Genomic DNA, 25,603 nt, shown 5'->3' on the forward strand with positions numbered 1-25,603 from the left:
TTCTACATTCAGAATTCAGATCAAAACTAACATTTTCTGTAGTCTTTGCTGGGCATTTGATCGTTCAAGAGTTCCAACCAATTAACAACCCTAGCTTTACTCCCCTTCTGCCATATAACTGAAGATCACATCCCAACACAGTGAGAACTGTTGCAAAATAAAGTTGAAGCAGAAATAAAACTAAACTATTCTACTTCGATAAATAATAGGCAGTAATAGGCTTAAAAATAAAATAAATAAAATAAAAGTAAAAGTAGGAAAGATGGAACCCGAGATGCTGAGGCGTGGTATGTTGGTCATTTTCCTTGAAGTAGATTTCGCCGCCTTACAGTGCACTAGGCTTGGATGGCGTTCTACTCCTGAGATACAACAGCCTCTCGTTCCTTCTGCCTCGATGATTTGCACGGATCAAAGAAGGCTTCGAACCCAGAATCAATATGCAGCAAGCCCGTTTAAAAAAAAAGAATTTGGAAGAAATATTTTAACTGGTAGGAAGAGAGTAGAGAAAGGAAAAGAATTTGGAATCCTTTGCTTTTTGTCTAAAGAATTGTATTTTTTCTAATCTGTAGAGGCCTTCTATTTATAGACTTCTACAGACGTATGGCTATAGGGCGCGTCCTTTTGCGTGAGGCGCGAAACCTTCGTGTGGACGGGCGCGACGTCCTCGTGGGCGCGATCCTTCGCGTGGACGGGCGCGTTGCTGCGCCTCTTTTACGTTGCCTTGCAAGGACGTAAAAGCAGCAAGAAGGACACTAAAAAACCGGTGGGAAGAAGGACTCGAACTCACAACCTTGTGAGAACAAACCCCACACATAAACCAACCATACCACCAAAGGATTGTAATAATAATATAAAACATTTAATCATTAATAAATACAACAATCCCCCACCTGATTAAATTTTTTTTTTTTCAAAATTTTATAAAAATAGTCATACCGGGCTTTTTATGTCACGACTTCAATAAAGGTAGCTTGCGGCTTTGAACCTTTACCTAGTGAAAGTATACTTTCATCTGAAAGGAATAGTGGTAGCTAAAAAACTTTGAACCAAATCCTTTAGTTCAAATTTCCATATACTTCACTCATGACAAATGCAAATACTGGGTTCATCATAGGTGGTGCTTTTTGGCCTCATGCACCAATATCTCAGTTTCATGAGCGCTGTAGGGGTTAAACCCTTATCCCCATAGACTGCGGCCACACAGTCACACTCACATAGGTGAATCCTCCAAGGGTGCTCGCAGCACAGCACCTTGTCATAGACTCGGACTCATTCAGAATTTTAAACTCTTCCGTATACCTCTGCTGTGTTTAGCACTCACATCATAGGGAGAGACCAAATGACATAAAGTCATTTTAATAATAGTGCTAACTAATCATTAAACAACTTGTTTTTCCCGTTGAACCTTTCGTCTTGGGATCTCCAGTCAGAATAGGTTGGGCTGCCATTGTCAATGATTCTTTATGGGTTTCAGTCCCATCCCCCTTGATGTTTCTATAACTTTGCTTCTAGCTAGTCCTTTAGTCAAAGGATCTGCTAGGTTACCTTCAGATCTAACAAATTCCAAAGTCACGATACCATTTTTAATTAGGTATCTAATTGTCTTATGTCTCACACTAATGTGTCTTCTGTTTCTTTTGTTATATTCAGTATTTCTACAAGTATTAATTGCAGCTTCATTGTCACATAACAAAGAGATAGCAGGTATAGGCTTTTCCATAATAGGAATTTCTGACATAAGATTCTTAAACCATTCTGCTTCTTGAGTTGCAGAATCTAAGGCTACAATCTCAGCTTCCATAGTAGATCTGGTGATCACAGTTTATTTGGATGATCTCCAAGCAACAGCTGCACCACCCAACATGAATATGTATCCACTAGTTCCTTTTCGGTTCACTGAATCAGTGATCCAACTAGCATCGCTATATCCTTCAAGTACAGCGGGAAATCTTGAGTAATGTAAACCATAAGACATGGTACCTCTTAAGTATCTAAGTACTCTGTCCAGTGCTTCCCAGTGACTAAGACTAGGACAACTATTAAACCTACTGAGTTTTCCTATAGCATAGGAAATGTCAGGTCTACTAGTATTTGCAATATACATCAGTGTCCCAATAATCCGAGCATATTTTCCTTGGGCCACTGGATCACCTTTGTTGCACTTCAAGTTCAAACCATGTTCATAAGGTGTACTCACTGGTTTACAGTTGTACTTATCAAATTTCTTCAAAATTTTTTCAATATATTGTGATTGATCAAAGATTATACCATTAGGTATTCTGGTAATTCTGTTACCAAGAATTACCTCTGCCTGACCTAAATCTTTCATATCAAAATTATTAGATAAAAAATTCTTGATATCAGTTACAATATTCATATCAGTACCAAAAATTAAGATATCATCAACATATAAACATAAGATAACACATGAATCATTTTCTAACTTAGAATATAAGCATTTATCAGATTCATTTACTTTAAAGCCATAAGAAACAATTATTTCATCAAATTTTCTATGCCATTGCTTAGGAGCTTGTTTTAAACCATAAAGGGATTTGACTAACTTGCAAACTTTTCTTTCCTGTCCCTGAGCCACATATCCCTCTGGCTGTTCCATATAAATCTCTTCCTCTAAATTACCATTGAGGAAGGCAGTCTTGACATCCATCTGATGGATAATCAAATTATGGATTGAAGCCAGTGTAATTAAAGTACGGATAGTAGTTATCCTAGTCACAGGAGAATACGTATCAAAGTAGTCAATACCCTCTTTCTGAGAAAAGCCCTTAGCAACTAATCTTGCTTTATATTTTTCAATTGAACCATCATGTCTTAATTTCCTTTTAAAGATCCATTTACAACCTAAAGCCTTACTACCAGGTGGTAAATCAGTTAGAAACCATGTTTCATTAGTCATAAGTGAATTCATTTCGCTATTAATAGCTTCCTTCCAAAACATAGAATCTAATGAGTTCATGGCATCTTTATATGTTTTAGGATCATCTTCAACCATAAAGGTATAAAAATCAGATCCAAAATTTTTCTTTTTCCTAATTCTTTTGCTTCTACCAAGTTCATTAACATCAATAAGTTCATTTTCATTTTCATTAGAAGGTGAACTACAAGATGCATTATTAGATCTATCTATTATATGCTTTTCTATTTTATTCTTAAAAGGAAAAACGTCTTCAAAGAAAGAAGCATCTTTAGATTCAATTATAGTATTCTTGTCTATGCCATTAATATCAGAACTAATGACTAAGAATCTATAAGTAGCACTATTAAGAGAATAACCAAGAAATATAGCATCAAAAGTATTAGGTCCTAATTTTCTTTTCTTAATTAAAGGAATATTAACCTTAGCCAAACAACCCCAAACTTTTAGGAAGCTTAGGTTAGGTTTTCTTCCTTTCCAAAGTTCATAAGGAGATTCATTAGAACCTTTAAATGGAACTCTATTAAGCAAGAAACATGCAGTAAGCACTGCTTTCCTCCACCAAACCTCAGGTAAACCTGAGTTGGCAAGCAAAGATCTTACCATATCTTGCAAAGTCCTATTTTTCCTTTCAGCCACTCCATTAGACTGAGGTGAATAGGGAGGTGTTACTTCATGTAGAATTCCATTAATTCTACAGAATTCATTCAAGTTATTAGAGGTGTATTCTCCTCCTCTATCTGACCTGAGAATCTTTATTCTCTTGTCAAGTTGATTTTCTACTAAAAATTTATAAGACTTAAATATCTCAATTACTTCATCTTTAGTTTTCATCAAATAAACTTGACAAAACTTAGAATAATCATCTATGAAGGTTATGAAATACCTTCTTCCCCCTTTAGTCAAAGTTCCATTTAGTTCACATACATCCGAATGAATTAATTCTAATAAGGTGGAATTTCTATTTACCATTTTAAATGGTTTTCTAGGTTGCTTAGACTGAACACAAATTAGACACTTTTCTTTTTCATCTAATGAAACATTAGGCAATAAACCAGAACTAATCATTCTTTTAATAGTATTATTATTCACATGTCCTAATCTAGCATGCCAAAGAAATGAAGAACATACTGAAAGAATAACTTTATTATTACTATAAGAAGGAATATCCAAAGGTACATCATTCATTTTATTAATTACATATAAGCCATCACACTCATAGCCTTTGCCTTCAAATGTTCCATTCTTTGTTATAATCACTTTCTTAGATTGAAATAACAAAGAATAGCCACTCCTTATCAGAAGAGATCCACTGATCAGATTCCTCCTTCCTTCGGGTACATGGTACACATTAAATAGAGGAAGTACATTCTCAGATGTAAGCCTTAGAAGTACTTTCCCAGTTTCAAGTACTCGTGCCGAGGTAGAATTTTCCATAGTCACTGTTAGGCCGCTCCGGACCTGATAAACAGTAAAAAGGGTACGATCAGTACACATATAAACATTCGCACCTGTATCCACTAACCAATCGGTAGAATGAATTGCCAAATTTAACTCTGGACTTAAAATTACATACCGATCATCAGTACTAGTAGGACCAGTACTGGATAACACCATGTTGGTTTGTGGATTGGCAGGTTGAGGAGGTGCATGTTCATAGTTCTGATACTTCTTCTTCTTCATCCGGCATACTCGTGCCATATGACCGGATTTTCCACAATTGTAGCAAATCGGCCTCCGATCATTCTTATTGATCTGTTGTTTTGGCTTCATAGTTTTTCCTTCGTTCTTAGGTCCACCCTTTTCAAATTTGGAGTTTTTGAACCTATAGGTTTTATTCTGGCCTTCCACAAAATTCACCTTAGTTAGAAACTCAGGGTTCATAATTTGCTCATTGTCTTTCTCAAGATGTTGCTCTTGGATCCTAATGGCAGATAGTAGGGTTTTCATGCTCATTTCTTCGGTCTTATGTTTTAGAGACAACCCAAATTCTTTCCAAGAAGGTGGAAGCTTGTCAATGGTACAAGCAACTTGAAGGCTCTCAGTTATACCCATTCCTCTTAAGCCTAATTCATGATAAATCACTGTTAGCTCATAGGCTTGGTCAACTATGGGCTTTGTGTCTACCATCTTATAAGACAAAAATTGACTAGCAGTATATTTGTCCATTCCGGCATCTTGGATACCATATTTTTTATTAAGATCATCCCAAATCTCCTTAGAGGTTTTCAAAGTGCAATAGACATCAAAGAGGGGATCAGAAAGATAGGACAAAATTCTACCCCTACACAGGTAGTCTTTCTTCCTAAATTTCTCTAAATTACAAGTCCTAGCCGGTTCATTCTCATCCTCATTTGGAGGAGAGTCAAAAATTATGAAAAATAATCCAAACGTGGTTAAGAAGATTTCCATTTTCTCTCTCCAACGCTTAAAATTAGTTCCATTAAACTTTTCAGGGAGAACCGGATCACTTGCATTGGCCATTGGGGTAACTCTAATTACTAGCCTATTATACGTAAGGAGGAAAATCTACTTCAAGAATGTTGCAAAATAAAGTTGAAGCAGAAATAAAACTAAACTATTCTACTTCGATAAATAATAGGCAGTAATAGGCTTAAAAATAAAATAAATAAAATAAAAGTAAAAGTAGGAAAGATGGAACCCGAGATGCTGAGGCGTGGTATGTTGGTCACTTTTCTTGAAGTAGATTTCGCCGCCTTACAGTGCACTAGGCTTTGATGACGTTCTACTCCTGAGATACAACAGCCTCTCGTTCCTTCTGCCTCGATGATTTGCACGGATCAAAGAAGGCTTCGAACCCAGAATCAATATGCAGCAAGCCCGTTTAAAAAAAAGAATTTGGAAGAAATATTTTAACTGGTAGGAAGAGAGTAGAGAAAGGAAAAGAATTTGGAATCCTTTGCTTTTTGTCTAAAGAATTGTATTTTTTCTAATCTGTAGAGGCCTTCTATTTATAGACTTCTACAGACTTATAGCTACAGGGCGCGTCCTTTTGCATGAGGCGCGAAACCGCACGGTCGTAAAAGCACTTGCTTTTACGTTCGTGTAAGGCTCGTGGGAAGAAGGACTCGAACTCACAACCTTGTGAGAACAAACCCCACACATAAACCAACCATACCACCAAAGGATTGTAATAATAATATAAAACATTTAATCATTAATAAATACAACAAGAACCTTCATATCCTTTTTAACTTGCACATTGTCCAAGCCGATAGAGTACAATACACAGGTATACAGACAACCAGGTGAAAGTTTACCACAAAGGATATGCAACAATCGCAAGAGAATTTGCATGCAGTGAGGATTTTGTTTTATATCATACACCATGTCTAAGCTTTTAGCATATACAGGTAGCCATTGATGATGGACAAAGCCGAGGACCGGTATCCTGACCCAAATAAATTATAGTGATTCAAGTAATGATACAGCTTGTACAAGTCCCTCCTATTCTCAAAGCCAGGCTGTTTCGGCATAACCTGTATTAAAGGAATAAAGAAATTACTTCAGAAAAGATGTCAGTTAAACTCCAGAAAAAAGTATAAATGATTGCACATAGGAGGCTCACAAGCAAAGCACATGAGGGAAAGAAAAAAAATTAAAACATGCTAAAGTGAAGATTGTGTATCTCCAGGTGACAGCATGCATTCTAACTTGTTAAAATGATCAAGATGATAATACACATGCTCCTATTATTATTATTACTATAATAAAAGGATTCCACTGTTATGTTCATCCCTCCAGCAAATTAAGAATTTCTATAATTATAAAAATCTAAGGGCTCGTTTGGTTTGCGGGAAGCATTTTCCTTTCTATGAATATGGAAGCAGATTCATAGGAAAAAGATGCCTAGGAAAGTACTTTTGGCATGTTTGGTTGACCATGGAAAAATGACAAATTTCCAAAGTGATTATGTTTGGTTGACCATCCACTTTCCAGGAAAAGTTATGTATAATTTATTTTATACCTTTAATAAAAATTAAGTCTTTAATACCTCTTTAATGCTGAAGGGCCTTTTTGGAAAAAAATAAAAATGGAGTGATTCCCGCCTCATGGAAAAGTAACTTTTCCATGTTTCTCATGGGAAAGACTTTTTCATAAAATGTGGAAATCATAATTCCATGGGAATACAACTTTTCCGTCTCTCTCATTTGAAAACTCCAACCAAACAAGAGGCATCTCATTAATTTTCCGTTGACCACACTTTCCCCCCTTCTTTTCCCGCGAACCAAAAGAGCCCTAAGCTTACTGACTTGCATAAAATGACTCCCCAAGGGAATCTTGCATATAAGAACGCTAAAGAAGCATTGCCTATTTATTTATCTTGAAAATTCATACTATTGACAAATTTATAATCAACAAGCCAAAACCCAATCACTCGCGGTCAACTTTACACATTCTCACCTGATTCCATATAAAACTTTTCTGTACTAGTTCCATTTTCCAGTAATCACCAAGTCGTTTTATACTTAATTTTATACATAAAGGGAGAAGAGAATGATACCTCAAAATAGGAATTATAAAATGATCCACCAAACCCAGCACACCATGACATTCCAAATTCTGCCTCATTGTGCCCATCTGTATACAAAGACAAAGTTGAGATTATGATAAGAAATAAAAGCCTTCCAAGCCATATATCCTTGCATGCAGCCTATAGTTTTGTTAGTTTAATGGCTCCATATTTCAACATCGGTAAGGTAGTCCAGTAAAACAATTTGTACTTACAGATTATGTAGGATCATGCAAGTCCCAGAAATGGAAATTTTATATACCCTTGTTATGCATATATGCATACATGTGTGCATTATGTACAATTGACCATTACAAAATTAACATATACTCATCGTTCATTGTTTTATAATTGTGTATATTCCTTTCAACACAAATTTCTTTGAACATTTTGAGAGTCCATTATTCAATTTCTTTTCAAAAATTATGATCAACGATCCTCAAATAGTTCTTAATTTATTCCTTGGTTCGTCATCAGATAATCAAATTAAAATGATTCAAACTTACATGTGGTATGAATAAATTTGATTCAAACTTACAGTAACATGCTGGATCCAATATAACCGGATCACCATTCTCATCACGACCGATGTTCCCACTCCACAAGTCTCCATGAAGTAAGCACGGTTCAATCACAACACCTTCAAAAAGGGGTCGCATATTCTTTACTAACCTCTGACCTGTCAAAGTGCAATTCAAAGAGAATACATCAAAAAATTAATCCTAAATATTTCAAAATGAAGTTTGAAAGACACCATGGGCCAGGTTTATTGAAGAAGTTGCCTGTGTCAATCCTATGAGTGGCAAAATTTGACCTGTCCCTGCCAACCCACACGAACCCACCTGCAATAAATAGGTTTCATTTGGGCCTTCTTAAAGTCAGATCGATTCTTGGTCAACCAAAAATCAACCCGAATATAAATGAGTGGCTTTGGGTATAGCCCTTGAATCCAATGGCTCACCTGGGTTAATCCGGTTGGAAAATAAACGGCTCCTAGATCCAACATAGTTGATAGTTCTTTAATTTTTTCTATTCAGCTTGGTTTTTACTTAAAAACAAGAAGGTTACAGAAAGTGATGGTCAAGGGGGTTCATGGGATTTGGGATGTGGGGTTGCACTTTTGGTAGTTTTATCTTCAGTAAGTTTATGACTGTCATATATCCTAAATTTCTAAGTTTATTGTAATGACAAAGATATATTTGAAGTTAAATTTGATTTTGTTTTTTGTAATTTTTGTATACCATGTTTTCTTTTACCTTTTAGTCATATTTACGATTGCTAAGTGAAAACTTAAATGGGTTGGTGATTGTGTATGGGTTTACATAAATGGGTCAGGTATCGATTGAGAGTTTTTTAACCTGAACATGACATGACCTAAATCTGACCCGACCCGACCATTGCCGCCCCTAACAAATCCAAATGCCATTAATTCCTGCTCAAGATCAAACCTTTTAGAAGGGGGAATACCTTAGATAATTTTTCCAACTGCTGCCATCCAAGTCTTCTTGGGACATGGTGAGGCCAACTTAAATCTAAATACCAAACTTACTGAAGGTAAAACCAGCTTGGATTCTTAGATGGTGAAAGGGTAAAATTAACTTTCTGAGACATGTTTAATGTTAGGACTAAATTTATAGATTCTAGGAACATTGTGATAGACATGCAATTTAGTTAAAAATGAACAAACATGTTGTTTAGAAGTAGTTAAATACAATATTAGACTAGAAACCTACACATGCTCTGCACATAAGGAGAAAAGAGATAAAGAATGCATGGCCCACAAAGGACCATTATGATCCGTTGGTCAAAACTCTTTATGGCATTTGAGATGGGGAAGCAAATCCGTGAAATCCCCACTTTATCATATCACCACCTTTTCTGGGTGGATTAGAGAGAGAGAAGTGGGGATTTGAGAGGCTAGTAGCAACTGTTAAAGCCTTTCCACATTTGCACTTCCTCACAGGAACTCTAATAAGTACGAGGTTATGTAGTATTGGGACTCTAAGAAAGTGATAGTGCCATGTTTTCTTTCTCATGCTATTTGTTATCTAATCAACCAAGGAATACATTTATTGGAACTCCTACTCCTAACACATGTTAGATTCCCCTTTTTTTTGACATGGTACCTTCTCACCTAATTTCACATGAGACAGTTGAACATCCCCCAAAAGGGTGACAGTTAGTCACAATGATGGAAGAGAGTTCCCGTTATACATTTGTTGGAAATGATATGATGAGTTAAGAGTTTGAAAATTTAGGATTATCTCGGGTTTTTAAGGGGTTTTAAGAAGAAGATTATGGAATGGTACTAACCAATGAAGATAGGCAATCTACAATGAATTTGCCACCATGTTGTGACTGGCATCACAATTTAAGGTTTCTTATGATCACTGCAAGAGGAATAAGCATAAATACTTTCTTCAAGAAATGAGAATAAAACATCATAACTTTTTCCACAAACTGAAGGAGATCAGTCATTTCCATTACATACCAATGTAACAATCTCAAAATGAAGACTTAATCCAAAGCAAGCTAGTATTTTCCTCGACTAAAACATCATCAAACAGGAGCTTCTCCAGTCTCTTCCGATGCAAATAGGTTCTGCAATCTCATGTGAACTAAATAACTCATATGCCTCACTTGGACTGTTTAATTAATAACATGTGATCTGACTCCCAAAAGTCAAAAAATATGGTCATAATCTGAGAGTTGTTTTATATAATAATTAAAAAATAAATTACCTTTAAGAGTCTTTCTCACAAACTGGCACCTTTCCCCTGATTCTTGCTTCTCCTTTCTCTTCTTCTTCTCTTCATCACTTTGTCATCCTAATTTGTAATATTCACTTGTTTTGTACAAAAAATTGCCTTCAGACAGGATATCCTCTGATTTTATCTCTTTTCCTTTCTTCGTAAGTAGCTACCAGATGGCAACTTATTATCTCTGTAATTCCACCTTCTTCACTTGCTAGCATTTAAATATGTATTCAGCATGCTTTCACTCCCATTCCTTCTTCTTACTTTCTTTTGATTATGTTTTCTTCCTGCTTCTTGTTGATGTGAGTTGCATTACCTTGGTTCTTTTTAGTCCATGACAAATGTCTTGCCTTCCTTTCTTTTGATTAGTTTCTTCTTTGCTTCTTATTGTCGTGAGTTGCATCACTTTTGTTCTTTCTAGTGCACGATAAATTCTTGCTTTACCTCAAAAATGCTGTCCTCTCTAGCTGGGAGAAAATTTATGACAATAACTCCTCTAGTCAAATATAGAACCATTCCCAATCTCTCAACAGTTGCTATTCCTAACAAGAATCTGCATGATGACAAATGATGCTATTTTATTTATTTTCTTCCATTGTGGATTTAACTTCTCAAGCATTTTCTGGAACATCCAAAGCACGTCTACCATACACAGATTTTGATTTGATGGGGTTCATGGAAGAGAAAAATAAACAAGTTTTCTACATATTTGGATGCCAACAAGGTGTTTATAATGTACCATATCGTTATTCACAAAAACTCAAAACAAAACAAAAAAAAGCAAGTTGTCTCAAGAACTGAAGCACCTTTTTCATGGATAATGGAATCCCCATACTGATCCAGTGCCAGCTTTAATTGATAGCCCAATCTGTGCTCAGCAAAAAACTCAATCCAATCTGAAGACCAACTGTTTATCTGGGGAGTACTACAGCAAGACAGTTGAAGGTGTCAGAGCATGGCAACGAAAATTAACAAAATATGATTGGTCCTTATGACCAGACGCAAATAAGATTAACATTATGAACAATAGTAACACAGTGGCATGTTCAACATGTTGGGAAGAGGAAGCGTATAAGCAGAAAACTAAGAGAGTCCAAAGATAAAAGAGAACGCAAAACCACAAAATAATTTAGGACATGAAGGAGAATAGTGCTCCATGACCACTTTGCAGGATTTTTTACAAGAAGCAGGCTAATGCAGGGATATTTTTATGCATGCAGATGGCAAGATCTTCAGAGAATTGAAAGTATTTTAGTTGAAACAATGTTCAAGAGAGGTTTCACCTGCCAATTGTATTATCAACATCAAACCCAAAGCCCTTCTCAGATTTCCCAGCTTTATGCATTTCAGCAAGCTTTTGGCCTAGAACCGACTGAGGACATATATGTCGTTAAACAAAGTTAATCTTCAATGCTAGCTTCTAAGTGAAGTATAATGAATTAGTGTCACCTGACTTCCCCTGGAAGATCCAAACTTGATAAATTCCATGATAATATAGGAGCCACCAGTTGGTAAAGGTCCAACCTACAAGACTTCAAATCATAATAAGTTTTCTTTTACAACTAGAGGCCTTTCAGGGTGAGAAACTGTGCATGCTAAAACAAGAACAGGATATTGTTTAATTACCTTATACGGCTTTGGAACACGAATTGATTTGGTGGCATACATTGCATTTAAACCAAGAGCCTCTCCTTCAAACATTGATGGTCCAATTTTTCTGAGTCAAATTGTAACATAACTGAGGTTTTTCTCAGCTCGCTGAATAAGAATTGCTTGAGTCATAAATAACGCGGTATAAAATACATATGACTGAATTTTCACATGTCAAATTGAGCTGGTTTTGTTAATGTATACACCAGCACAACAAAATTATCATAGAAACCATAAATTTCAGAACTCAGAGCATGCAAACATCAAGGACCATTAACTGATATTATATTTAGAACAGAAAGCCTTAATTTTGCATGCAGATGTATAGAAACTTATGATTTTATGGATGTTGTTAAATAAGGCTTACAGCACTTGATTGTTCATATTCAAATGTTACAATTTTTGATCAAATTAGAGAGTACCAGAGTAACAAATCTAGTCTGACAATTTTATCAGCAAAGCAAAATCTATCTGAATTTTTTCAAGTTTATGTAAGAAAATTTGCTCGATCCATTCATGGAGAGTTCTCGCCTTTGAGTTTTGCTAGATTAGCCTCATTTTAATCAAATAGGCTTTGTTGATTGATCGATGTAAGAAAATATTGGCGAATGGGCCATGAAGTAAATGCATTATGTGGTAAGAAACACTGGTTAACAACACAAAAAGTAGAGGAATGTTTGTGACACATTTGCATATATACGGTTGCCTACAGAGTAGCATCCAAAACACCCCATAACTCAGCATTGACCCACTGTATTTACTTTTAAACTGAGGATGCAATGATCATTCAGGAAAGCATTAAAGAAATAAGATAATAAGCCAGTTAGGGAGAGATAACAGATATGTATTAGAGCAAGTTGGACCTATAACCTAGAATGTATTAACTATACCCATCTCATTCAAGACTAGGAGAATTCTTTGAGAACAGCATTAATTTGTGTGTTAGGAAAGTTACAGAAAAGAAAATAAGAAGGACATGAATGATAACATTTGAAATATTGTGACTAGATTATGAGTTTGTAGCTGCATGTACACAAAGGGCATGCTTGGTGTTGCTTCAGCCTTCTAAAAAGAGGAGAAACCAAAGGGTAGGTTTCTAGCTTCTCCTAAAAGTATTTTTTTTTTTTTGACTTCTCTTCTTGCAAAAGCATTTTTCAAATAATACTACCAAACACTTATTTTTCTTAAGAAGTGCTTATTTTTGCTTTATAAGTCGCAAAAGCACCTTTCTTAAACAAGACCAAAGATGCCCTAAGAATAGAACGATTTACAGGAGAAGACTGATCCAAGTGGGCTGCCTCCTCATGAATTTCAGATAACCCATTCCACTTGTTCTATATTACAATTTTTTGGCTTCTATGACATCGGTCACTAAAAATAAGATGAAAATAATGATAAAAGCCAGTCTTTCCCATCCATTTAAACATGTCCATTCTATAACTATCAGATTCTCATCAAAAGGGTGACCTTTTGAATGGATATACAATAAATTACTACTGTTTCACAGGACATCATGAACTCTTGAATTCCTTCTATTCTACCAAGATTCTCCAGTATACAAAAAACCGCTATGCTTTCTCTTCTTAATATGTTAACTTGCAACATTGTCCAAAAAAAACAAACAAGCATTTTGCCTAATTACAAAGTTTAGCCATAGGAGAACTAAACCAGAATATCTAGTTTACAAATATGACTGCAAGTTCTGTCCATTCAACATTAAAAATTCTCTTTCATGGTATATAAATAGCACATTAGTTTTATAATTGTCTCTATAAACATAACAACTTATGAAGCCTTATTTCTTCCAAGTATCACATAATATCTTTGATTTTCTATTGATGGTGAATTTCTAACTAGTATCATGTACCTACAGTAATAACAGCATGGTCAGAAATTGATGATTTCAAAACTCTCTTTCCCTTTTTTGGAGCTTGCTATAGTTTCTCCTAGCTAACAGAAAAAAGAAGGAAATGTGAATAAATTTTTGTAAGTGAATATATAAAACTTGGCATGCCTATTTGTCTTAACAAAGAAAGAACCAGAATCTGTATCATATCGGCTTGCATGACTGACACAGCCACCCCCAATGGGACTAATTCTCGTAATCTGAGTGGCCTTTCCTTCTGTGAGAATCCATTCACGAATTGGGTCATCACTCATAGCTGCCACTGTCAGTTGACAAACAAGCGAAGAATGTTATTAAATTATAATCAGAAGTCCTATAAATAAATTTATGTGCCCTGTAAATAAATTTATGTAATGTGCAGGATTACCTTATTTAAAAAGGCAGCATTTAAAATATGTACTATAAGCACAATTTAAATAATTTGATGCTTAGCATGCCATTTTTGAACATTACATGTCAAAACTTTCCCTAATATCCCAGCTAGGAATTAGTTCAGTTGCATTAATAGGGAAAAAGTTACATTGCCATCACTACACATAAGAGGGAAAATGTTGGAAGTAGTCTAGAAACTAGCCTTAAACCTCTTTGCACTAGTAATAACCAGAAACACAGATATTATATAATGCTTTTAGACTCTTATGCCATACTAATAAGTGACAAGAGATATGGAAGCTGATTATTATTTCACATCAGTTGCAAATGCATTCTATAGAATACCAAAAAAAAAAAAGTGGATAAGGTGGATACATGCTTGTGGAAGTGTTGTGGGCCATGCACACAAGATGAACTTAAAAGACACGAGAATGTTAAGCTTGAACACATAATAAATCATAGATAATAGAAACCTTCAAGGGTGTGTTTGGTTTGCGACCAAAATTGGAATAGGAATCAGAAAGGTCGTATTCCCCGACATATTTGGTTCGTAACCGTATCAAAATTAGAATCGGAATTGGAATATTTTTAAGTAATTTTTTAAAAAATCAATTAATCAAAGGGATATTCTTAAAAAATTAATTTTTTTAAGTAAATATGGTGGAATGGGATTTGGGTTGGGGGTTTGCGGAGGGGTGGGTCACTCGTTCCCATTCTAAAGCCCAACCTCCCCCAACCAAACATACCCCAAAATAAGAACATCTGAGAAAGATTAGAAGCTGCATCAACAAAATAGTTGTTAGCGAATTGATTAAGTTGGTACACCGGTGGAGAGGGCTCGACTTTGTGAAGTTTCAAAAGACAGAGGAACACTTAAAAAAAAACATGGATGGAAGTTGTAGAGGTTAGAAAAATTGCATGAAAAGCCTTGAAATGAAACACCCACAAAGAGGGATCGATACAACCAGCCCTAAGGATGGATATTCCAGCGATGCAGCGGCATGCGTGTGAAGTATATCTGATGGGCTGCAAATTTCTTGTTTTGGTGGGACTATAGATAACTCTTTAGCCGTTATTCGTTTAAAAATTTTGCAATAGAGCACATAATCCTCGATAAAACGTCTCTTACCCAAGTAAAGATTTCAGAAAAGCAAAAACAAATGTATTTGTACAACCTCGCTGCTTAATTTCATGTAAAATTTGAACACCAAAAAATATTAGAACAACCTCATAAGAAGAAACAGATCAATAAAAAGAAGCTTTCAGTAACAGTTATATGGCACAAAATCGATAAATGCATAGCAGAAATCATAGAAGCCGTTGGGGGGAAAAGGAATTAAATATGTACTCGGGCCGAAACAGGGCTGGTACTTCAGTTGGCTCTGATGAGATGGCCAAATTTGGAGTCGAGGGCTGGGCCTGTGTTTGGGGAAAGGAAAGCGGCGAGAGCGAGGGAGAAAGAAAGGGAAAGAGAGGAATCCCACGTGCCCCATTTATCTGCCGCCACGAAAACCAGAAAGGAGCAGGTCCTCTGACTCGTCATCCCCTTAATATCGGCCGCGGGACTGGCTGCCGACCGCCGGTTCGGATTTTCCGTGGTGGCGGTCTTTTTTTTGACATGTTGGCATTAATGTTGTGTCGGGGCGAAAATGCGGGCTCATCCATGGATGGCACTGTCTATTTAAAAAATGGCCTAAGACTGCCTGCCGACTAGAAGTATGCTGGAGGAGGAGATGAGGGCTTCTCCAATGTGTGTGAATTGTCCAGAGTTGGTGGAGACTGTTAGCCATGTGCTATTTGAGTACCCACGGACACCTCAGGTTTGGAGGAGGGCATCTTTTTCCTTACCAAGGCTTACTTTTGGTGTGGGGGACTTTCTAAGATAGGTGAGGATTGCTCTACGATCTCCGAGCACTGCAAGGTGATGTATTGCTACTATCTACCTGGCGTATCATATTTGGCTGGACAGGAATGTCAGTCTTTGAGGGGAGGAGTGCTCCCATGAGGTCTGTTGTAGAACGGGCTCTCTGTCAGGCATTGGAGATTATGGAAGCTGCTGAGTTTGATTCATCTATGATGGCTAGGAACATCTGGGACCTCTCTTCGCTACCACAGTGCCTAGGTTTGTCCTTGTTTCTTGGGAGCCCCCACCCCTAGCCATCTAAAGGTGAATTTCGATGAGAGTCTGCTCGCCGGTGACGATCGGGCGGGAGTGGCTTTTGTCATCAGAGATCATGGCGCCAGGCTGATTGCCACAGGGGGTTGTCGCTCTTTCGAGGCCTCGACTTTTGGGGGCGGAGCTTAAGGCAACATAGGAGGAGATTTTCTATACGAGATATGTTTTACATATTGGTTGTATCATTCTGGAGGACGACTCAGCCCCTGATGGCACGCCTGAGGGAAGAGGGGCGGAAGGAGGTGGAGCACCCTCTTTTGGACGACATTCGTCGGATGCTACGGAAGTGCTGGGTTCTTCAGATCAGGCATGTCCTTCGGAAGGCATATCAGGCTGCTGACTGGGTTGCCTCCTTCGCTGCGCACCACTCTGGAGAGTTTTTTTGGACTCAACAGTGTTCTATTTCTTTTGCCTTATCTTATTTGTTTGATTCTGATGTAGCTGGCTGTGCTCATGCTAGGACAGTGTGAGCAGCCGATTCGCAGCCCCCCCCCCCCCCCCCCCCCCCCCATCTAGATCAGGATAGGCTTTGAGACCTTTTGACTCTTGGCATTCACTTCGTGCAATTAAAGTTCCAATATTCTCCGCATTATTAGAAAAAATTTGAATTATTATTGATTGTTCTCTTGACAAGTGATTCTTCGGATTATTTTTCAAAAATAAACTTATCAAAACTTTTTAAATTATTCCCCAATTATATACAATTTATTTACAAATTATTCTTAGCTAATTGGAAAGTTTAGCATGACACAAATTACTGAGTGATACCTTCTCTTCTCTGTGATGCTCCAGCCTTCCGCTTACGCATGATCATTTCAAAATTTTGGTCCGTCGAGGCAAAAGCTCACACTCAAGCTTCTTCCTATCTTTGAAACTCTAATTTTGATGGGAACGTGCCCGCCGTCGATGATTGGGCGGGAGAGGCTTTTGTGATCAGAAACCATGGTGCTAGGTTGGTTGTGGCGGGGGATATCGTTCCTTTGAGGACTCGACTTTTGGGACGGAGCTTAGGGCAGCATGGGAGGAGATTTTCTATGCGAGATATGTGCTGCAGGCTGGCTGCATCAGTTTGGAGGAGGATTCTGCCTTACTGATCGTGCGTCTTCGGGAGGAGGGGTAGGAGGAGGTGGAGCATCCGCTTCTAGGCGACATGCGACGGATTTTACGGGAGTGCCAGGCTATCTAGATTAGACATGTCCTTTGAGAGGTGAACCAAGTTGCTGACTGGGTCGCCTTGTTTACTGCTCACTACTCGGGAGAGTTTCTTTGAACTCAGTAGTCCTCATTTTCTTTTGCTTTGTGTAGGCTTTTTGCTTCTGATGTAGCAGGCTGTGCTCATATTAGAGTAGCATGAGTTGTCGATGCACCCAAAAAAAATCCCAGTCCTTGACTAAATCGCCACACTCCTCTATTTCCTCGTCGTCTTCTCCTTGTGGCGACCTCGACCACACTTGAAAAATCTTCTCCTAGTTGGACAACCCATATTTCTTCAGTTGCAATACCACGATTCGAGGCCCCAATCCATCCGCTGCCCTGTCCTTCTTCCACATCATGGCCCATTCCGGCATCGCAACCATTCACCACAATTGCCCCTTTATGCTGACAACCTGCACTCGCTTGTAGGCGCCCGAGCTCGGCATTGCGAAACGGTTCGAGTGGGGCTGGACTCTAGTGTATTTGTGCTCGATTGTTTGATTAAGGTGGATGAAAATTGTCAGTTGTTTCGAAGATGTACACAGATCATTTGATCGAAACACCTTCCTTGATGCCGTCTCGTGGAATATCCTGATAAGAGATTATTTTCATAGACTCTTTACTACGCAGCCTTCCACAACTGTCATTAAAAGATGGATGACCATCAGACAACATGCATCATATATGACATGGCACACGCTTATGGACTATTTTGTTTGCTGGCTGTCTATCTTCTGATAACTGCATAATACTCTACAGTGCGGCCTGCACATCATAGAAAATTTGTGCCCTAAATTTGATTAGTTTGAGGTGATGAAAGCAAGGAATGGGAGGCTTGATAGGTGGCTTGTTCTTTGTAAGGTGATTTGGAAAGAGGATAGGGATGCTCCATTCGGTGAACTTGGTTTCTTGACAAACAACCTTAGGTTGATCATTCGCGATCCTTGGTATATGTTGAGTGTGGAGATTTGGAGTCGGCATGGAGGTTTTTAATGAGATGGATGAGGGATACTTGTTAACATGGACTACCATGATCTCGGGTTTGGCTAACCATCCTACGCATATAACATCAGCAGTGTTTGTCCATTTGCAACAAATCTCATTGTAAATGATGGTATGGACCATCACGGGGCCGCTCCCGAATAGGTGAGATAAGCATGGCGTGGTTCGGAAATCCCGAGGCTGGTATGATGGTATATAATACTTCTTGAGTGACCGGGACGCATCTGGGAGCTTATTGTCTGCTAAGAATGAGTTGTAAGGGGCCTGATTCACATTATCCTAATATAGCGGTCCCTTTTGGTTATATTGTTTACATCATTGACTTGCTCATAAGAATGAGCATTTACAACCTACCTCTAGCAGATTATAATTTAATAATTTTGATAACGCCGTGAAAAAATCTAAGTCTGGGTTGGTGAATGGAATTGTTTAGACACTAAAAGCAGACCATTTCAACTCTTATCCACACCTAACCTCAACTTCCATTCTCATACAATTATTGTTAGGCTACTGATTTCGTATGAGTGCTATTACAAAATGCAAAAAAAAAACATGGATAATCAGTTTCCTTGTCAAATAAAATTCATCATCGTCAAACACTAAATAAATTCATAAATTAGGTGAAAAAGTTATCCGTAAGCTTCCTTTCTTGACTTCCTAACCTTTCCTTCCGTAGTTATTTGCAGGAAATAAAGGTGAGGAACAAGAAGAGGGACATAATATATACTACAAGAGAAAATGTCTGGCAAAACAAAATGCAACTGCACATGTAATGAGCTCTGAAATTTTTAAATCCTAAGAAAAAAATGTCACAATTCAGAACCTTATCAAAAAGACTAGTCAGAAAGTATTACTTGAGTTTCTTAATCCTATATAAATACCTAAACTTGACCTAGCAAATAAACGAATTAGGACATAAAACACAGTTTTTTTTTGGCAATATATTTTTAAACGTCACGAATGATCAACGCCTTAAGCATGCTTGACTTTGGAATCTCCAAAAACAACAGTATGTTCAGCTGACAAACTGAGTAGAATTGGAAAGTTTTCAAGCTATAAAAGGCCAGGCCAAGTTCACTCTGGACTGTAAAATTTGAAAAGAATGCATAAGTTTGATTCTCTTCACCTTAAATCTTATTATTTCATCTCTCTGGAAATAGGTGGAGTCTGGTCGTTAGGATTGTGTGCTCCACAGGCATCATGATATTTAAGAAGGCATCAAGTATTGCAATCAATGAACAAGTAAACAATCTCAAAGTATTGTACATAATCCAAAGTCACAAACTTTACAGATTTGCCCAGATGCCAGACCGCACCTTTTAATTCCTCCATTGCATTAAAAAAATGTCTACACTCATGGATTAAAGAGATACTCTGTCTAAAGTAATTTTATGTCTTGCAGAGGATTTAAGATCAGCTTTTAAGTATTTCCTTTACAAAATCTATCAGATCCCAGGATTCCAAGCCAATAAACTTCCATGACTATAATGGGCCACGAAGATCAAATTTTTACTGTACCTGGAGATACAAACCAGTTTCAAATATTGGACACACTAAGCTTCATCAACTTAGCCCATGATGTCCTTTTTCAACTATGCCCTAGCTTCTCGGTTTTCTCCATGTGGAACTGCAATGACAACAGATACAGATTCATGGATTTCTTGGTTATTCTCGCTGGCCTCTGAACGCTGATGGCCAGGAAGTAACCACTGGTTAGATCGATCACTAGAACCCTCGGGGTTGCCCACTGTATGATGGGCATCAAATAAGGGAGATGCAGCATATTTTGCATCAAAGGCGTCATTAAGCGGCAATCGACAAATTGGACAGGTTGCTTGTTTTTGCAGCCACACATCAATGCAGGCAAGATGAAAGCTGTGACCGCATGATGGCATAATCCGCAGCACTTCTTTCTCTTCATACTCTCCTAAACATATGGAACACCTGTTGCAGCAAAATGACAGTAACTTGGTTCAATATATAAGATGACAAGGCACAGGCATCCTTTTTCTTATTTCAAGTGGACATTAGAATAAGATAGAAGCAAAGGATTGCTCAAATTTTGTTCAGGTATATTGAGAAGTCCAGTTTTCTGTTATTGATCCTCAACGATATGTTAGCATTCACATGAAGAAGGCTCCTTTCTATGCACCATCCTATGGTAGAGCGTTCCATATACTATGCCAGCAAAATATGATTAGCCAATACCATGTGGTCAGCATGATGTTATGTAGTCATGCTTCCAAGGGGTTCCATAGTTCTTGCCCTACTACATTATTTGTCAACTGTCTTCAACTTATAGCACAAGACAAAAATCTCTTCAAGGAAGAGTTTCTGTGGTGCCTAAATCACTACAGACCCATAATTATGAAGGAAATATGGAGCAAAATCAGCTATATGGGGAAACTAAAATGTGCCTTTACTGAACTAGATGCTCTCTCAAAATCATGCTTCGGAGAGATAAATTCTAACAAAATAACTAAACAAGAAGCCTTACCATCTATTTGGAGTCTGCTCTAAATCCTTCTTAGCATTTACTACTTACATGGCATGTGTCATAACTGTGAATTCTTCTCACAAACATGGTACCGAGCTGCTATCCTAAAATCACGGGTTTGTACAATCCTCAACTAGGGTCTTTGTATATCTCCTCTAAGTTACATTCTGAACCCCACCGGCTAACAATATGAAATGAGGGTTGAGCGCACTAGAAACCAGAAGGAGCATGGGAAAGGGACCCTGGAAAGTTCTAATCCAGCTCTCATAATGATGAACATGGTAGCTTCAGATTAAAGGGTAGGTACGGGTAGCTGGGAGTGGGCAGGGTGTTAATGAAGTCATTATAAAGCAGGGTATAAGAGAGTAAGGCAGCAAGGACAAAGTGATTAGAATGATAATCACAACGTGATGAGAGAAACAGGAGTGATATTTTCTGGTGAAAGGAAGATGCTTCCTTGATCTAAAGAAAAAAGTATTAAATTCAGATTTGTAAAATTTTGTCCTAAATGTGATAGTTGGCTACTGAAATGCATGAAAGGTGTTTTATATTTTGGTCTTCTCATTCTCAATGCCAGTCTAAGCAAATAAAAAAGCATATAGGTTTCATCTTTTGAGAATCCATTACTAAAAAGGCTGCATGAAGATGTCCTCAATGGAGTTGCTCATTACACCTAGCAAGCTTGATCTCCTTAGCCTGTTCTATCATAGTTTAACTCTTTGTAATGGTTAAGGGACCAATTGCGTTCCATGTTATCTGGCTTCCAGGCAATGACGGCTCGGATATACAAACCAAGAGAAAACTAAGGCCCTAACCCTTGATGACCAAGCAATTAAGTGGAACCCCTTTTTTAGGAAAAGCAATTAAGTTGAACTTTACTGGTTAAAATCCCTGACAGTCTAAGAACAGAAGCAATAAATGCAAAGAAGGATTTCCACCCTTAGAAAGACACTTGCTTGGCATCTTCTCTAGATCGTTGAATTAAATTCGGTAAGATCTCAAGACAGTCTAAGAAAAGAAGCGACATATCTCAAGAAGAAAATCCAAATTCAGAGACACACTTACTGGGCATCTTCTCTTGATTGGAAAGCCTCACGTTTGTACTTCATTGTTGGAATTGCAGCAACGACTACAGGCTCCAAACCACTGATCCCATGCTCCGACTGTCGGTAGTATTTACAAGTTTCAACAATAGAACACATATTGTTTCTCAAAAAACAATAAAAATATGTTCAATTATCTCTTTGCAAATATATGAATTTTTTTCTCCGGTAGGTATATTTTGATAATTTTGTAATTAAACAGACATTCAAGTATAAAGTACAAATTGCAATTCCTTTCACATTACCAATGTTATTACCATAACAGCAATCAGTATATAAAGGGGAAACAATCGCAAACTTCAAGTGGAGTGTCGATTCTTTCTCTTTCTGTCCCTTTTCTTATCTTGAAAGGCCATACTAACTTTTTTATGTCTTGGTTGATTCAAGAAATTTATTTCCAAGGATCAAGAAGCAATTTCTTGTTTCGTTAAATTGCATACAAATTCTTGGTATATGCGATGAAGCAATATTCTGATGAACCCTGCCTCCTAGACCCAAAAAACGCTCATTTCATCAAGATAATAAGATGATAGTACAAGGGGTCAAAGAAACAGATAAGCGAAGAGAAGAAGCAAGCGGCAAAATTTTCAGACCCAGCATTTTTTTTTCTTTTGTTTTTTTTTAAGAAAAAAACACGATTTCCGTATCGATGAAAATTATCAAACACCGATTCGGCGAAATTTAAAACCAAAAACCACCTCTAACACTCATTTAAAAAAGCGGAGGTTCGGAAATCACACTGTAAGCTCTTCGCTCCGCCTAGAAACCTGAATCTAAATAAGCAAGGGGCCAAAAAAGGAAAAGAAAAACTGCTTAAATTACTCACCGCTTCGAGATCTGAACGGAGCTCGAGGTCGAAGGCGACGTCCCGGGAGTCGGCGGAGCGGGCCCGGCCACAGATCAGGCGGGCGCAGACGAACACGATGAAGGTGGCGCTCATCCCGAATCCTATCACCGTCGTCACCAGGTTCAATCCCGACCCCAGCATCTCTCCTCGCTGCCTCCGCCGCCGCCGAGCCTATCCCTCTCTTCCTCTTCCTCCCTCCCTCCCTATCAAACTCCTCCTCCTCCTCCTCCGCCGCCGCCGCCACCACCACGAATGATGGATTGGGGGTGGAGGGGTTGGGAGCCGGAGATCGGACGGATTATACCCATCCGGGAATTGCGAATAGCTTTGGCCGATGGCAAGGAATGGTATGATAAGAGGGAGAGTAGAAACGCTGGGCGACTTGTGGGATTGCCCTTGGAATCGAACGCCTCAAGGGTCGCTGTGGGGGCGGGGCCCGCGCGGCTGCGGACCGGGCGGTGGATTTCTTTCCCCCTCTCTCTTTCTCCTTTGGAGAGCCGACTTGGCCTACTACGTGCCGGCCTTTTTTATCAGAGTATTCCGTGTATATTTAAAGCAAGAAAAGGAGATTCGGTAGCTCGGCGGTAACAGGACGGAAGTCGAAAGGGGAAGCGACGTCAAAGTTATCCATTTCGAGGAGAACACATGGTGCTGCGTCCCGAATACTCCCGTATCTGTGAACAGTATGTAACATGATGTAGGATATAGTTTTTTCTATTTCGAACCTCTTTTGCATCATGAAAACCATGGAGATTGGATAACTTTCATTGTTGTGTACGATTTCTAAGTGCGTTAAGTGGTGCAGTTGGGTGCAACTTAGGTTGGGACCGGTCTATCATGACATCACCAACTTTCGGTTTGTGATTTTGGTCGAGTTTATATTCAAAATAATAATCAATTTCGAGTGAGATTAGGTTTAAGTTGAGAACTGCTTATTGTGTGCTTGCTCAGTCGAAATTTTTGTTTAAGAAAAAAAAATTGACTGAAAGGAAACCAGATTCACGTTGTATTTTAATAATAGAACTCATGCAATCTTGTTTGAACTAGGGCCACTCGTGGCTGAAGTTAAAATTTCAATCAAATTCTATTGAGAACCAGTTCGTCCCATGCTGCGTGATATTTGAGTTGGCTGTATTGAAGATGAATTCTTTGCTGGTAAATTGAGTTCGTCTTTCCCTCATTTATGTGGTCCGACTTACATGAGCTCTGTTCTTACCCTTGGATGCATAGCTATTCTTTGAGATGAAATGAGGTCTTTTCTTGTATCATGCATCAAACGATAAACTCATTCTCTAGCATAGTCGATACTTATTTGCTGAGTTTGGAATACAGTACCATACTAATTGATACACATATTATACAATTTATGGCAAAGAAAAAAAAAGAGCTTGAAAGAACGTATAAGAAATACCCTTCTTGCATTTGAAATACATAAAAAGATGAACAAAGAAGACAAGCAATTGCAAATTTGCAAGCATAATAAATTTTATAAATATATATTTCTCAAAAACTACACAACTTAGCTGGGGCTCCCATCCTTTTCTCACCAAAAATTATCTTCAACCTATTTCTAAGTTAGAATTTTAGAACTGCCGGTAGAATTTGAAGGCAAAAAAAAAAGAAATATTTGTCATGATGCTTCAGGGGCGAGTCATAAACCTTGATTATTCATAAGGGAGAGTAACAAACAGTTTCATTGCGTGGTAATAATACAGTTTCTAATAAAATTTTGGATTCTTCGTGAAATTCTGGTGTCAACGCGCATGGTGGCTGACACGCTGCATCCAAACATCAGCTGTCGTTTTGCACCTTTAAAACGTAAAACACTTTTGCTAGTGACTGGTCATGAATCACTGCAAGTTTTCTTTTTAAAACGTAAAACATTGACTCTTGATGAAACTTATGCTTATCTTGCAAAGCATGCAGTGTTGTATGTCAAATCGTAAGCAGTTTTCTGTGTCAATTATGAGCAGCACTGATTGTTCTATCTTATTAATTTAAGTATATATATCAAATCAGGGATCTTGTTGCTTAAGTAAGAGTGGCGTGGTAGCCGCACCGAGCACAATCTAATTCTTGCTAATTCTTGCTTGCTAGAAGGACAGATGGCTTATTTTCGGGTAATAGCTCTTTATTGAGCAACTAGATGCTTTGGATTTGAACATTTATGCTTAGGTAAGTGTAGTGCTGTTTGCTCTCTCTCTCTCTCTCTCTCTCTCCCCCTAGAGTGCTACTTTTTTCGAGCACTACTTATCTTTCGACTTACAATGCCCATCCCTAGTGGCACTTCATGATTGGTGGAGTGGTGCTGTTTAGCTTTTTCTTTATTTCAGAAGTCTGATATAATATAAATACTCTTCATCCATAGAAAATTGCTATTGCAATAATCAGTATCCAATGCTATTCAGTGTTGGAGATAACCACATACGAACAAAAAATCCCAGGTGTGAGATTTTTTTTTTTACCATGTATTATATTGTACCTATACCAAAACATTAGATCGGAACAGAGCTTCTCTTAGCACCAGAATTCATCCATTCCATAACTTTAAAGAAAAAAATGTAAATGTTTGTCGGTCCGCAAATTTTCTTCTTCATTAAGTTGTCCTTCTCTCTGTCACGCCCCGGACCC

At 37.9% G+C, this 25,603-nt stretch overlaps 2 protein-coding genes across 8 annotated transcripts; both read right to left on the minus strand.

The window, feature by feature from the left end:
• Window positions 1–6,090: 6,090 nt before the first annotated feature.
• On the minus strand, window positions 6,091–15,686 carry LOC103716861 (protein-ribulosamine 3-kinase, chloroplastic-like). Of its 7 annotated transcripts, none has more exons than XM_088718508.2 (10): window positions 15,502–15,686; window positions 13,890–14,043; window positions 11,852–11,942; window positions 11,675–11,749; window positions 11,509–11,597; window positions 11,032–11,150; window positions 8,252–8,311; window positions 8,008–8,148; window positions 7,461–7,537; window positions 6,091–6,435 (listed from the first exon to the last, which is right to left on the minus strand). In XM_088718508.2, exons 1-10 carry the CDS (start codon window positions 15,644–15,646, stop codon window positions 6,289–6,291), a joined length of 1,098 nt encoding a protein of 365 aa, XP_088574634.1. In that variant the 5' UTR covers window positions 15,647–15,686; the 3' UTR covers window positions 6,091–6,288. The 7 variants fall into 7 exon arrangements, with proteins under 7 accessions (XP_088574634.1, XP_088574636.1, XP_088574635.1 ...); XM_088718510.2 differs by having other exon boundaries at window positions 11,852–11,983; XM_088718509.1 differs by lacking the exon at window positions 15,502–15,686 and adding an exon at window positions 13,747–13,825 and having other exon boundaries at window positions 13,915–14,043.
• A 4,074-nt stretch (window positions 15,687–19,760) lies between these two features.
• Window positions 19,761–23,491, minus strand: LOC120109018 (E3 ubiquitin-protein ligase ATL42-like). Its single transcript, XM_039122751.2, has 3 exons — window positions 22,952–23,491; window positions 22,088–22,185; window positions 19,761–20,469 (listed from the first exon to the last, which is right to left on the minus strand). The coding sequence occupies exons 1-3, from the start codon at window positions 23,111–23,113 to the stop codon at window positions 20,118–20,120; spliced, it is 612 nt and encodes a 203-aa protein (XP_038978679.1). The 5' UTR covers window positions 23,114–23,491; the 3' UTR covers window positions 19,761–20,117.
• Between the last annotated feature and the right edge of the window lie 2,112 nt (window positions 23,492–25,603).

Source organism: Phoenix dactylifera, chromosome 3 (genome assembly GCF_051530095.1).
Source record: "Phoenix dactylifera cultivar Ajwa chromosome 3, Ajwa_hap1_PhDact_Kaust_v1.1, whole genome shotgun sequence".
Lineage (NCBI taxonomy): Eukaryota > Viridiplantae > Streptophyta > Magnoliopsida > Arecales > Arecaceae > Phoenix > Phoenix dactylifera.

Coding starts and splice junctions, on each gene's coding strand:
- LOC120109018 (XM_039122751.2), bottom strand. CDS start 23,113: ATGCTGGGGTCGGGATTGAACCTGGTGACGACGGTGATAGGATTCGGG. Junction 22,186..22,951: donor TCCGTTCAGATCTCGAAGCG/GTGAGTAATTTA, acceptor TACTACCGACAG/TCGGAGCATGGGATCAGTGG. Junction 20,470..22,087: donor CAATCAAGAGAAGATGCCCA/GTAAGTGTGTCT, acceptor TTGCTGCAACAG/GTGTTCCATATGTTTAGGAG.
- LOC103716861 (XM_088718508.2), bottom strand. CDS start 15,646: ATGGGGCACGTGGGATTCCTCTCTTTCCCTTTCTTTCTCCCTCGCTCT. Junction 14,044..15,501: donor CCAGCCCTGTTTCGGCCCGA/GTACATATTTAA, acceptor GTCAACTGACAG/TGGCAGCTATGAGTGATGAC. Junction 7,538..8,007: donor ATTGGATCCAGCATGTTACT/GTAAGTTTGAAT, acceptor CTTTGTATACAG/ATGGGCACAATGAGGCAGAA.